General features: G+C 44.0%; 1 protein-coding gene across 4 annotated transcripts in view; it reads right to left on the reverse strand.

The window, feature by feature from the left end:
- Nucleotides 1-13,747, reverse strand: part of ADHFE1 (alcohol dehydrogenase iron containing 1) — a 38,289-nt gene that overhangs the window by 19,937 nt on the left and 4,605 nt on the right. For all 4 annotated transcript variants that reach the window (XR_004425009.1, XM_033126823.1, XM_033126822.1 and 1 more), the window contains exons 2-9: nucleotides 11,421-11,458; nucleotides 9,529-9,575; nucleotides 7,996-8,049; nucleotides 7,655-7,809; nucleotides 7,311-7,507; nucleotides 5,755-5,832; nucleotides 4,108-4,213; nucleotides 826-978 (exon numbers count right to left, since the gene is read on the reverse strand). Coding sequence is in view for 3 of the 4 variants with exons in the window: in XM_033126823.1 (XP_032982714.1) it covers nucleotides 826-978; nucleotides 4,108-4,213; nucleotides 5,755-5,832; nucleotides 7,311-7,507; nucleotides 7,655-7,809; nucleotides 7,996-8,049; nucleotides 9,529-9,575; nucleotides 11,421-11,458 (828 nt within the window). In the remaining variant the exon portion in view is untranslated. The remainder of the gene's footprint in view (nucleotides 1-825; nucleotides 979-4,107; nucleotides 4,214-5,754; nucleotides 5,833-7,310; nucleotides 7,508-7,654; nucleotides 7,810-7,995; nucleotides 8,050-9,528; nucleotides 9,576-11,420; nucleotides 11,459-13,747) is intronic.

The raw sequence follows: 13,747 nt of genomic DNA on the forward strand, positions 1-13,747 counted from the left end.
ACCCAGTCAAATGCTGCCACGCTCTCTGGTGGTCCCCGTGAGTCTGAAACAGTTCCATGTCGCTTCCCGCCGGCTCTACTACAAACGCAGCCCAAGTCCCTTCTCCAGTGCAGCTTCCAGCTCAAGGCCAGAGGAGGCTCTATGCTCACATCCAGGCCTAACCCCCCGTGCTCTTGCCCTCCTTACGCATAAGTGCAAAAGTGAGTCCGACTTTCCGTGTCTTCCTGTCTCAGGGATCAGCTTTCCTCTCTAAGTATCTCTCTGCTGTCTCAGAGCCTAGTATGGCTGTGTCATCCACAAATCTCTCATAACCGTTTAGGAAGCCTTCTAGCGCTCCTGGGACAGACAACTCCACATGGTTAATTCCTACACTTCGCTCACGTGAGTGTGCTCACTGGTCAACTCCGTGTGCCTTTCCCACGGCCAGGATGGGGATGGGCACAGCCGACATCTGCCTCTGTGGTTCCCTAGTCTGCCCTTGGTGGCCAGGTCTCAAGGACGTCTTCCCTCCGCTTAGCTTTGGTTCTGAGGATTTCATGACTGATCCTTCTACCTGCATCCTTCATCAGTTAGGGACTCCTATTTTGTACCCTCACAGCCTTTGGCCTTTTCAGACCAAAGGGTCCAGTTTTCCTTTGTCCTCCTGTGGCTCCCTCACCATCTCTTTCATCCTTCCAGAAGCTTGCTGGTGCTTCTCTATGTCCACTGACCAACCTTTTGGCGACGAGACTTGCTCAAGACATCTCTGGATCTGGCACAGCACATTTTATGCGAGGGCGGCATGTGCTCTTTCTGTTCTCGCCCTAGCCCCTCGGGGTGACATACCTCTTCAGATACTTAGCGACGATCCGCAGGGCCTGGACCGCCCAGATGTCGCTTATCGGGTTGCTGCCCTGGTAGGCTGGCCGGGAGATGGGGTTGGAAGGGCACGGGCTCCGCATGTGGTAGGGAAGGGCCGTGTAGGACTCCAGAGCATGGCTAACAAGAAGCATTTCAAAGGCACAGGTTGAAAACCGTGTTTTTGACCAATCTGTTTAAGATTTACATATGGCAAATAAATCTTTATGATGTTAAATTTTTTGAACATTTAAGTCATGGAGCAAAGCACTGACTCTAAAAAAACGATTTCCTCCTAAAGTATACTTACCATTTTATATCTTGCATTGATCAAATACCATCTTACCCAAGGAGTTCATTTATTACACCAGCCTCCTATTAAGAGCGTGATGCAGTGTGTGAGAACAGTAAACCTGGGGTCATCTGCCCAGGTGTAAATTCTGGCACCAAATCTTCCTGCTGCGGGCATGGGGGGAGTCACCACCCTCCCTGTGATTCTAAGACAGGAATAAATAATAGTATATCTTCACGGTGCGACTGTGAAAATTGAGTTGACACATGTAAAGGACTTAGCAGATTGGACCAGCACATTATAAAACGTATCATTCACCATTATTATTAAATCTTGGCCTGAAAGAAACTCCAATTCTTTTTCCTTATGTGACCTAAATTCAAAGTTGACTATTTTAGGACCAAGCTTCAGAGTTTCTTCCACCTGCTGGCTTGGCACCAATTCTAGGTATTCAAGTGCTGAAGGTAAGAGTAAGCATAACGATCTAGATCAATGATGCATTGGGAACACAATATAAGATGAACTATTTTTTGCACGAATTAGAATTTTCAGTCTTCAATTGGAGAATTTACTCGCTTCTACATTTGAGAAGCAGCTAACATTGGTTGAACAAAGCATTAGAACTTAACCGAAAAATCAGTTGGTTGACAGAAGCTATGGCTTTGTGGTTCTAAACAGAGAATCTGTGGGTAGCGTAAGAACGAGGTGTCCACGTGGCCAGGCTGGGGTGGCAGTGGGTCTGCTGAGTCCAGAGTCCAACCTCTGCCCTGCACGCATCTCGAGTCTGGGCCCGGGAGCAGCTGTCTCTCAGCGGCACAACTCACCGAACGGCACTCACAGAAACTACATGTAAAACCTAGAAGTCCGATGATTGATTTGCAACAAGAAACGTAACTGCTGAGGGGGACAGATGCTTGAGTCTTCCAGATGCCACCTTTTCTCCCTACTGGCAAATCCTATGGATGCTAATTAATAACCAGAAGGCCCATGGAGTCCTAACCAGGGGGATCGCCTCTAAGGTTGAGTGGATGGGTGTGTCCACCTTCAGAACAGGCCACTGGGCCAAAGGGGCAGATTCTTCAGGCCAGGTGTTCTCGCCCTTGGACAATATTTGGAAGGGCAACAATCACCATTCTTCCTTCTGAGCCCACTCCTCTGTCTGATTGACAGTGAAGTTTTTGGGCCTGTGAATCAGTCACTTAAAGGTGACTGCTTTCGTCCCTTATATATTTATTATGCAGTTTCCAGTTAGGGAGGGTAATCTTATTTCCAAGTTGTTAGGGGAGAAGTCTTCAAAGTACTGATAACAATGACCAGGATGGAGTTGAACACAATTTTTTCCAGTTTCTTGAAGGCAGTGCAATGTATTGAGTAAAGCAGACCATGAACTTGGGTCGACCTGGATGTGAATCCTAACTGCCACTTCCTGCTTGTGTGAAATTCATTCAACAGGTATTAATTGAATACCTAGGATGTGACCGCCACTGTGTCAAGGGGCAAGGATGGATAAGAAAGATGGTCCAGTCCTCACCAAGCTCACAGTGCACTGAGGGAGAGACGCATGTGAAGAGAAGGGTGTCTCAGAAGCAATGCATAGGCCCTTCTATGGGGAAGAGCAAAGGATAGAGTGGTCAGTTGTGCGTGAGGAGAGGGAAGAGGAGGGTCAGCAAAGACTCCATCGGAGAGAGAGAATGCTCCAGTGGGCATGAAAGATGAGTTACCCAAGCAGATAAAGAACTGAGCTCTGGGGACATTCCAGGGCCAAAGGAATGTGGCCTTTGGACAGCAGGCATGGAAAGCCATGGCAAGACCTTTAAGGTAGAGTTATGTGTGTGTGTCTGTGTAGTGGCCATATTGCATTCTGAAAGCTTGGTAAGGCCAGTGAGGAGGACAGATGGAAGGACTATGGGGTGGCAGCAGGGAGATTGACGAGCGAACGACTACAACGATCAGGGCAAGAGCTGGGGCGGGCCTGAACCAAGGCGGAGCAAGGAGGCCCGAGAGGGAACACATACGAGAGAGCTTCAGCAAGACAAGAGGGAGGACTTCCTGGCTGGTGGGGGCATGAAAGAAAGGAGACATTCACACTGAGTCCTGCACTCACTAAGTTAAGGGACTCAGGAGGAGAAGCTGTGAGGTGTGTGTGTTTGGGGGGGGACAGGGGGGTGGAATTAAGAGAATGATCAGATTTCATCAAATTTAAGATGCCATGCATTATGAGATGTACCATTTGAAAAACAAAAGTACCACTGAGGAAGAACACTATACCGCCATGCCACAGATTTTAAGATATGTTCTGATTTTAGAGATGTCAGAATGTGAAAAAACATGCATGTACAGATGGGTGAAAGAGGGCAGTTTGGGACATGCTGAATGTCAAGTGCCGTGGGACCTCCGGGAGTGAGGCCGCTGGGATGACTGGCCTGGAGCTCAGAAGCGAAGTCTGTGGTAGAAACAGCTGATTAGGAAGCCAGGAGCACGTGGCAGCTGAAGGCAAGGGAGCATGTGTTATGACTCGCGCGTTACTAAGCATCTTGAAGCGAGTTCTCTTGTTCGCCTGGCACAGAGCTGTGGATGATGCATGTACCGTGCTGACACGGTGAGCACGGTTCGGCTCATAGAACGTCAGCTCCCTTTCTTGCCCTCTCGCGTGTTTTGGCAGCCCTGGGCATTCTCTGGTTAGCATGGCCATAGAGACAGGCCAGCTCCCACCGCTCCTTTTGCTACGTCCCTGTGGCTGCAGCCGTGGCTGGGGTGGTCCATCCCAGAGAGCAGGTTTGTGGCTCAGCCATGGCCTCACTAACTTACCTATCTTTACAGCTTCAATAGTTTCATCTAGGCAAGGGGATAATAACAGGCAAAGCTGGGGCTGCTGTGGAGTACTAATCCATGAATGCTTAGAAAGTAATTTCAGCAAGAAAATACTCTCCATAGACCCAGATACTGACAAAGCCCCTCCAGGTGGCACCTGTACCTACCAAAGCACATCGAAGCCACTGTTGGCGACCACCCGGGCAGGCATATGCAGGGTGTGCAGAGGGTCAATCAGTCCCAGCGTGGGTTTGATGGCTCGGGAAGCAATGCCTAAGACAGGGATTTTCAATAGAGGTTATAGATAACGGGCTCCATTTAAAAACATTAAATAACTTTAGGATAAGAAATTATCCTAAAAATAAAAAAATATGAGACAAGATTCATTCTCCTATACACAAGTGGTAAGGAACAGTGGAAAGAGATTGGGAATCATACACCTGGCTTTTTCAGTGGAGCTGACGCTCCTTCAGGTTCGAAGGAGCCAAGTGTGAGCATGTCTTCCCAAGTCCAGGTTGAGTGATGTCATTGGCTCTGATGGGAGTATTTACACCACAGAAATTGGCAAAGACTACAAATCAGGGCTTATTTACTTATTAGATTCCAGAGAACTGGCTTACTAGCATGCCACTGGTTTGGTTCCTTGCTTTGCAACTTACTGTGTGTCTTTGGGTAAGTCACTTAGTCTCTGAGTTCTCTATGAGATTAGACTATACCATCACAGGACCTCCATCCCTCACAGAACCGTTTAAGGATCACATTAGATGACATGAAAAATTCTTTAAAAAAAACAAACAAAACTGTAGGGGTGGCCGGATGGCTCAGTTGGTTAGAGCGTGAGCTCTTAACAACAAGGTTGCAGGTTCAATTCCCACATGGGATGGTGGGCTGCACCCCTGCAACTAAAGATTGAAAACGGCAACAGGACTTGGAGCTGAGCTGCGCCCTCCACAACTAGATTGAAGGACAACAACCTGGAGCTGACAGGCCCTGGAGAAACACACTGTTCCCCAATATTCCCCAATAAAAAATTTTAAAAAAAAGGATGCATTTTAAAAAACAACAACAACTGTAAGGTAGAGTTTAAGTGTTGGCAACTATTATTATCTTAACAATCTCAAAGGATAATGTAATTTAATTTTAAAAAGAGAAATTACTATAAATGTGTGGTTGAACGTCAATTTATTCTGCTACAAAGGTCTAGAAGAAGAATATTGAGCCAGACTCAAGGAGAGGGACATTTCTGCCACCTTCGCTGAGAGTCAGAAAGGAAGATAGGATAAAAATGACAAAGAGGATGGAAAGCAGAACAGTTGTTACTCAGGAATGGGGCTGGAGGAATTGACTAGGAATGAGCAGGAGGGAACGTTCTGGAATGATGGGGACGTTTGGTGTCTTGATTGGGGTGGTGGTTACATGGATGTCTATGTTTGTCAAACTCCATCAAACCAGACTCTTAAGATGGAGGCATTTTATTATATAACATTATGTCTCAATGACGTTGATTTAAAATATAACAAAGATGTCCAAGAAAGGAAGGACCATTTGTCATTGACATACAAGTCACTAACTTGGGCAGAAAAATGGCGAATCGAGAGTCATGGCATTTCAATATGCTTTTGTAGGTAATTCTCAAAAAGAAGTTCATTAGATTGTTTCGTATTTTTATACATACTTGAAAAAAGAAAGAAAATGTACATACATATGCATTTAACTCCATAATTCCTTGATTGTTAAGTATTAGGATTAAAGAAAAGGGGGTGGGGTTCAAAGGTAAGAGACGTTTTTTAAAAGTTAAAGGGCAAAATTCTTACCAATTTTTACTTTCAAGTGTTCATAGTCAAAAATGGCAACTCCAGTAGTTTCACTCCCAGTTCCTGAAGTAGTTGGGACTTGAACAAAATAATATTAGTTTTAATACAACATCTAAATAAAGGTCGGTGGAGATACTTAGGAAATAAGGAGCAAAGTTAGAGAAGGAAGCTTTGCAGCCCCCATTGCTTGTCTGATGTCTATTAACATATATGTATGTTTCACATGTATGTCTGCGTCTGCATTAACATGTGTGTATAACAGCATGATGCTTGTGTTGGCATTAACATGCATGTTTAACATGTATGATGTCCACATCTGCATTACATGCATGCATGTGTAACATGTATGGGCGTTTTGATGGGTATGTGGTGCCTGTGCCTGTGTTAACATGTGTGTATGATGTCCATGACTGTATTAACACGTATGCAGGTTTAACATGTACGTGTGATGTCTGTTTCTGTAGCAACAGTGAGGAGCTGGGAACCTCGGGCTCCTCGGAGCCAGAGCTTAAGCAGCTGCAGTTGGGGATCCCAACGCAGGCCGCTGGGCATCTCCAGGAAGAAAACTCCTGTTTGCCTCTCTAACGACGTCTTCATGCCCTCTTGGCAGCAAGCACAGTAATGCTCTGCCTTCGCTGGGCTCGTGGTTTGGTAGTTCTGTCAAGTTTCTAAACTTGACTCATCAGCCTGTAGGTGCTGCTGCCACTGTCTCCCCAGAGGGTGTCACTTGTCAGACATCAGTTATGCTGCCCCCTGCTGACTGCTCATTCACATCACAGCAGTTCATCGTCAACTCACCCGTATCCCTTCACAAGGCCCACTCACAATGGGGCAGAAGAGGGGGAGAAAAGAGACCACAAGGCATTAAACTGATACTTCCCAGTTACCAGTTAGCGCATTTCAGCCATAAAACTTTAAATAGTAATAAGCTAACAGCCATAAAATGAGAGGGAAGAAAAGACAGAAAGATCCCAAGGTCTGTGTGAAACACACAAGTTATTCTGATTTGGATTTGCACGGCTGTGCCCCTCCTAGCAGCCACAGAGCAGATGTCACCCAGAGTGATGCAGCCGTGCTGACCACATGTCCCAGGGCAGACACGAAGCCTCAGGTCAGCTGAGGGGCCATTATGTGGAAGAAAGGGGTGAGTCAACACCAGAAAAATAATAGTGAATGTTCCCTTTAAACTCCACAGCGGCTGGGAACATGGGACAAAACAGAGTGGGGTTTAGAAGAAACACCTGCTGAAACCGGTAGAGGGATCAATTAAGTAAATGATGACCAGCCCCCTTCCTTCAAATAGTGATTTCATAGCTTTAGTCTGCAAACTTTCCTACCACTGACCCAATTGTCTCGATCTGTGCAATAATGAAGATCAGAATTTTAACATAATGAATTGCTATCTATTTTGCTCTCCCAACGAGGTACTACACTGAAATGAAGAGATCAGAAAGCTTTGGAAACGTCTACCTTAAAATTCCTGGTTTGCATCTTTCCTAAGGCCTTTTGCCAACTGCGAAAGAAAACAAATAAACAAGCAAACAAACAGTCTTTACCTGCAATCAGAGGCTTAAGAGGCACAGACACGGGCTTCCCCTTCCCAATGGGGGCACTGACATAATCTAGGATATCAGAGTGAGGGCTGGACGCATACAGGTTAGCGGCTTTACAGGTGTCCATGGTGGAGCCGCCACCCACGGCAACGTAGGCGTCAAAAGCTCCCTTTTTGGCAAACTCAATAGCTTCCATGAAGCTTAGAGAAGGGAAAATAAAAGCCATGATGTCATACTTTTCAGAAATACATTGCCATGCCATTAAGTAAGGCTTGGGACAAGTTTTACGCCAACAGTGATAATGTGTTGGCTTCCACGTAAAGTAAATAACAACAATAAAAAAATACCTTTTATCGGTTGGTTCCACTCTCACATTATCATAAACTTTAAAGTTTATGCCATTCTTCATTAGGGAATCCATAACTATTTGTACAGGAGGAAGCTGGGAAAGGTTCTTGTCTGTCATCAAACAAACATTTTTAGCACCCATGTTTTGTAGGTCCTACAGTAACGAAAATAATTTATTAGTTAGGTTTGATCGCACTAGAAACGTAATAGAGACTTCTGGTAAGCTTAACATTGAACATTTAAAAAACAACAACAACAAAGGACTCAACTATTGTCAATTTGCTCTTTTCAAAAAGATACATAACCTCTACAGTAGACTCTAGACAACTTAAATACTTGCCATTCCCACTTCCTTTGTAACTCCTGCTCCATATCTAATATTTGAAACAGCCATCTGAAAAAAAAAAAGGTATACGTGATGGGTGTATTAGAGATTTGACCATTTCATTTCTAAAAGCCTGAAATGGTTCCTTTAGAGCAGGGGTGTCAAAACTGCGGCCCACGGGCCAACTGCTGCCTGCAATCCATTAATTGGCCCGCAGCAAATTCCAAAAATATATTTAGTTTACTTAAATAAACCAGGTGAGGCAATACGTACTTCACCTCGAGTGAGTGGCCCGGCTGTTTGTGTATTTTACCGCATATGGCCCTTGGTAAAAAACGTTGAAAAAAGTTTGGACACCCCTGCTTTAGAGAATAAAGTATTTATTCAATAGCATGGCCTTCCAGGTCACCCCTATCTGGCCTCAGACTCATCACACTTCTTTAAGCAAACCTTGGCTCTAGTCACTTTGGAATTATTTACCTTTTTCCAAACTCATCATAAACTCTCAATCGTTCCCTCAGCTTGAAATGCCTCCATATCTAAGTTACCTCTCAAATTTCTTATTTTCCAATTTAAATGTTGTTGATTCCTCGTGTATTTTTCACTCCCTTCATTCACTCATCCAACCATTCATCTATCCAACTACTGTTGCATGCATGTACCCATCCATCCATCCATCCTCCTACCCACCCAAAACTACTGAGTACCTGCTATGTTCCAGGCACTGTGGTAGGCTCTGGTAATACAACTACTTACAGGAGGAACATGGCTTCATAAAGTTTACAGCTGAGAGAAGAACTTTCATATTGATGGATGATGGGTCACTTTTGTCTCAAAGACGTTTTGTTTGATCCAAATTATGTTTAGATTTTTTTTTTTGAATTGGCTAATAACTCTTAAAAGTCAGGATTTAAAAAAATCCAATGTGACTATGTCTCTTAAATAACTGGGCTACACTGAGCCTGCATTCCTGGGGGGCAACAATCACGGGGGGCTGACTGGAGGCCGCACCTTTCAGATGGGCCTGGGCTCTCAGTGAACTCAGCACCATCCTCACCCAGCCTGCTCAGGGGCAGGTTGATTGTTAGGCCCCTGGTGACATGTACTTTATGATTCCTGAAATAGGAGGAGGCCGGGATTTAAACAAATAATTATATAAATACGGTGCGATGAAAATTCATATGAATTAATTGTTCATTTATTCTTGTGTCAAAAGATTACCTGGACCTCTTTTGAGATAGTTATAACTACAAAGCTAAAGAAGATTTAGCATACAACATATATAAATTGGAGAGTTTGTAGAGCTGGGAATTTGTCCTACTTGAACAGCTATACAGAAGACAGTGTGGTAGACATGACTCCAGTTAACAGATTTATAGTCCATTATCCTAATAAGGTACTTTGCTAAATAGGGCCTGATAAATAATGAGATTGGGGAACATCAATTAATAACAGATTTCAAATCAGATAATAATGCATTAGCAAAATACTCTAGTTGTATTTTTTTCAGGTCACTCATAAAAGAAAGAATAGACTGACTGAATTTACCTCAAAGGCATAATCTGTTGTTTTCCCATAAGGTGAAAATGCAGGAGCTAGAAATGTAAAACTTAGCATTAGAGTAGGTGTCAAAAATAAAGCAAAGCATTGTCATTTGACAGTAAATTGGTATTCCAGCAGTGAACACCAGCAGTAAACATAAACATCTCCCCTGAACCCTTACCTAAACTATATTTTTCAGGTTTCATTGTTGTATATCAAATTAAACCTCAATTTTAAGAGAATGTAATGCTAACTTGATGCTGATTGTGTGAAAACAAAGTTACTTAGAATATTTTCTCCTTTGAAATTAAAATATACTTTTGAAAACATGATGTGTAAAAATCTTCCAGAAAAAAAATTCTCTAGACTCTACAGATGGGTTATTGTTTGAGAAAAACTATTAGTAAATTCAGTAATAGAGTCCTGCTTACACCTTTTATAGCAACTGTGACCATTTGTTTAAGATTTTTTCCCATGGATGTTACTTATCACAGTGAGATATTTCTATTTCTCATGCTCATACATATAAAAATTTCAGTCTTCTTTGTGAGATTTAATAAAAAAATTTATAAACTGATTATTTCTTTGCAATGTATCTGGTTGCAATTATGGCAAAAATGATAATTCTGTCATACTGGAACAATAAGAGGGCCCCGTTAAATGAATTTTATCTTGTTTTTAATCGATTTTTTTCTATCAGTCCTGGTTATGACTATAAGATTGACAAAAAGTCTACTGAACAATTTTCACTACCATTTTTTTTTGAAAGAAAAAGAGACCACCACTAGACAACAATCTATCTTCACTTTCCTGAAGGCGAGGGTATCCTTAATCAAATTTTAAATTTCTTTGATTACTGCAGACTTTAAAGAAATAATCTATTACTCCTGTGAGTAAAGTTTAGGAGAAGACATAAATTGGATCCTATGAAAGAGACATTATCTTTCCCTAAATTACTAATTTTATTTCCCCCAAATAGAAAATTCCTGATTCTTTGCTGAAACCAAGTCAGAATTGGAGAAAACCAACTGAAGACGTACGCACATGAAGGCCTGAAGGGTGGGCATGCTTTTGCGTGGTGATGGCTGTTCATGAATGGGGGGGTCCCCTGGCTTGTCCTTAAGGCTGAGTCACTCCAGCGGCAGGCACAGCCCTCAGTTAGTTTATCTGCTCTACTCCCCAACAGGCTTCTCTGCGGCGGATCTTGGGGGGTTACTTAGGATTCTGCATGGCCAGACCCCCTCCTTTCTATCCCTCGCTACACTGTTCAGATTTGACCTTTCCTTCTAAGAGGTGACATCAGTGTTTGTGTCAGTAATTCATGTGACAGACATTCTGAGGACACACTGAGGTGATGATGGCCTTCCTGCTGCTCTGTGGACAATGGAGTTGGTACAGATTAAGATGTCTGTGGGAACTGAAAACTTGTGTCATTATTTTTAATTATTAAGAAACAGAATGTTACTTTAAACATTAATACCAGTAAGTGTTTTCCTTCTAGGAACCACCCTGTTCTTTAGCCTCTTTCTTTTTCGAGATGTATTAGAAACTTGCAAAGATTTCATCTTGATGAATTCTGTTTGATGAACTAAGACAATCTTAAAATCCTACTCATACCACCATTTTCAGCTTTGGCATACAACTCTATTTAGAACAAACATTATAAATACTATTAATTATGTATTTGAGCCAAACACATAATCAGTAGCATACATTCAGCTAACATCATAGAATTAGAACTACATATTACCAATTTCAAACGAGAAGACAATCATTTTTATCAACCTTCTCACATCCCTTGATTTTCTTTGCTTTTACCCTTTGTCCAAATATATTATAAATGCCAACTGTGGAAGTGGAAATTGGGGCCAGTCTGAAAACACAGAATGTACTATTACCTTGGGAGTAAGTATGCGAATGAGCTGGGCACCGGCATCTAGAGAAAAGAAAAAAAGGTAAGGTGAAACGAGAAAACCCAAAGATAAGAAGTCTTAACGTAACTCATTTTGACGTCTATCTAGTCTTAAGATGCCATCAAAGTAGTAGCTATTGGCAAACACTGTATATAGAAGAAAACGGAAATCACCATGGACAAAAAGTTGACTGCGAGTCTTTCCAGTGTTGTAGGCCCATTCTTTCATGAATTATTCAAGCAGTATTTAACAAATGCCTATGGGTAGCTGAGACGTAACACCCTGGGACTACGAGTAAATTTAAGGTGGGGTCCCTGGTCTCGATGGGGTCCCTGGTTTCCTGCTTTCCTTGTTTCCATGCGGTCCCAGCTCTTACTCCCAGCTCTTACGGGGTTCGGAGTTTTGACTAAAAGGACCCACAGTTAACTACTTTTGCACTCAATCTCCTCCCATCTTCCCCTCCCCCTCCACCCCAGGTACTTTCCTGTATTTTCCCAGGGTCTTCAAGCTGTTTAATTTTTCTTCAGACAGGTTCTGGGTCTGTCCCTCCCTGGGCCTGCAGGCCTCCCTGGGTACCACCTGGAGCCTCCAGTCCTTTCTCTGCCAAGCTTCAGGGACCAGCGACCACTACCCTTGTGTCCATCCCCTCCCTGCCTAAATTGCACTCACACCTGTCCCTTTCTTCCTTACCAAATAAATCCCTTACTCTTCTTAGTCTCAGTCTGCTTCTCTGCTCTAGCCTTCCGTATATCCCTTCCCTGTCCTGGTCGCCTCCCAGATCTTGGACAGTCCCTTCTCTGGCTTCCCTTTGTCCTCCTCACTGAGTGTTGCAAGAGGGTTTTATGTTTCTAATTATTCCCCGGGGATCTTGTCAGAGTTAGATCCCTATGGATATGTGAGTGTATAACCTTCCCTCCCCTACTCAAATTTGGAATGAAAACATCTGAGGGGGAAGATGGGGAAGGAAGGAAAAAGGTTGAACTCCATGATGGTCATGATCTCAAAAACAGACGGGGAAGTCAGAACCGCGCGGCGGTGCGTGCACGACCACGAATCAAGGCTGCCATCTCGTGGGCGCCGCTGAGAACGCCAAGTGCTAAGTGTTTTCCCAGGCGCGTCCCCGCTGGTCTGATCCAGCCGCAGGCTCCCGCCGGAGAAATGAAAGCAGGCCAGGCCAAGGTGTTCTTTTCCACAGGTGGGCTTTACGCCTCCCACAAGAGAAAAGAGGCAAAGGGAAGACGAAAAGCAAACCCCAAGCTTTCCAATGCCCAGGACCAGCGGGAGCACACGCACCCACCCGTTTTTACATTTTTCAGGCTCTAAGGCTACCTCAGTTGGTCATTTCTATTCCTTCTTATTTGTGCTTTGAATCCCATCCCCTCTTGCCATCTTGGGATCTCCATCTGTCCTGTATTTCCTATTCTCCCCCCTCACTCGATTCGTGTTATATCATATTTATTAGTTTCATGCTTAAAACTTTCAACCTCTTGCACCTTCGGCTTGCTCACTGTGTGTCTCCCCTTCTAACCTCTATCTGCTGGTTCCATTTCCTTGCCTCCCACTCATTCCTTGGCCTCCTGAAATCCAGCTGCTGTCTCCACCAGTCCCAGCTGTCCTGCTGTGTCCTTACGTCTCAGACCCCCTAGCACCTTGCTCTCACAGCCTTGAACACTGTGGGTCACCCCTCTTTGGGTGGCTGAAACACTTTTTTGGCTTCCAGAACTCCTTGCTCACCTGGGTTTCCTCTAATTATTCTTCCTCCAGCTTCTTTTCCATTCTGCTAATTCCTTAACTGTTGGATTCTATCCTGGGCTCACCCCTCACCCTTTACAGCCAACCATGCATCGAGGCCCCAAGTATTTCTCTACCCAAACCCATGCACTTCTCTGGGGCCCCCTGCCACTCGCTGGTTCTGGTGTCATCTCTCACCTGGATTGCTGTGGAGTTCCTAACAGGCTTGGCTCCACCCTTCTCACACTGTGGTCTGGGGCATATTTCCAATGATGTCACGCCCTTGTTTCAAAGTACTTCAAATGCTCCTCAAGACTCTTAGGATAAAGCTCAGACCTGGCCGTGCCTCACTGGCCCCGTTCACCTCTCCAACCCAGCTCCCCATCTCCAGCCATCCCCGGGGTTGAGCTCTTACAAGATTAATTTTGTTCTTTTCCTTTAGTCGGCCATACACGTTATCTCTTGCTTCCAGAATTTTGTCCTTGTTATGTTTTCTGCCTGGAACATACTTCTGGGCAATTAGGTTCTTTCTCGTTGTCAATTCAGATGTGGCTCCCCTAAGGCCTGGGCCCTGGGTAGAC

This window comes from Rhinolophus ferrumequinum, chromosome 14, assembly GCF_004115265.2.
Source record: "Rhinolophus ferrumequinum isolate MPI-CBG mRhiFer1 chromosome 14, mRhiFer1_v1.p, whole genome shotgun sequence".
Lineage (NCBI taxonomy): Eukaryota > Metazoa > Chordata > Mammalia > Chiroptera > Rhinolophidae > Rhinolophus > Rhinolophus ferrumequinum.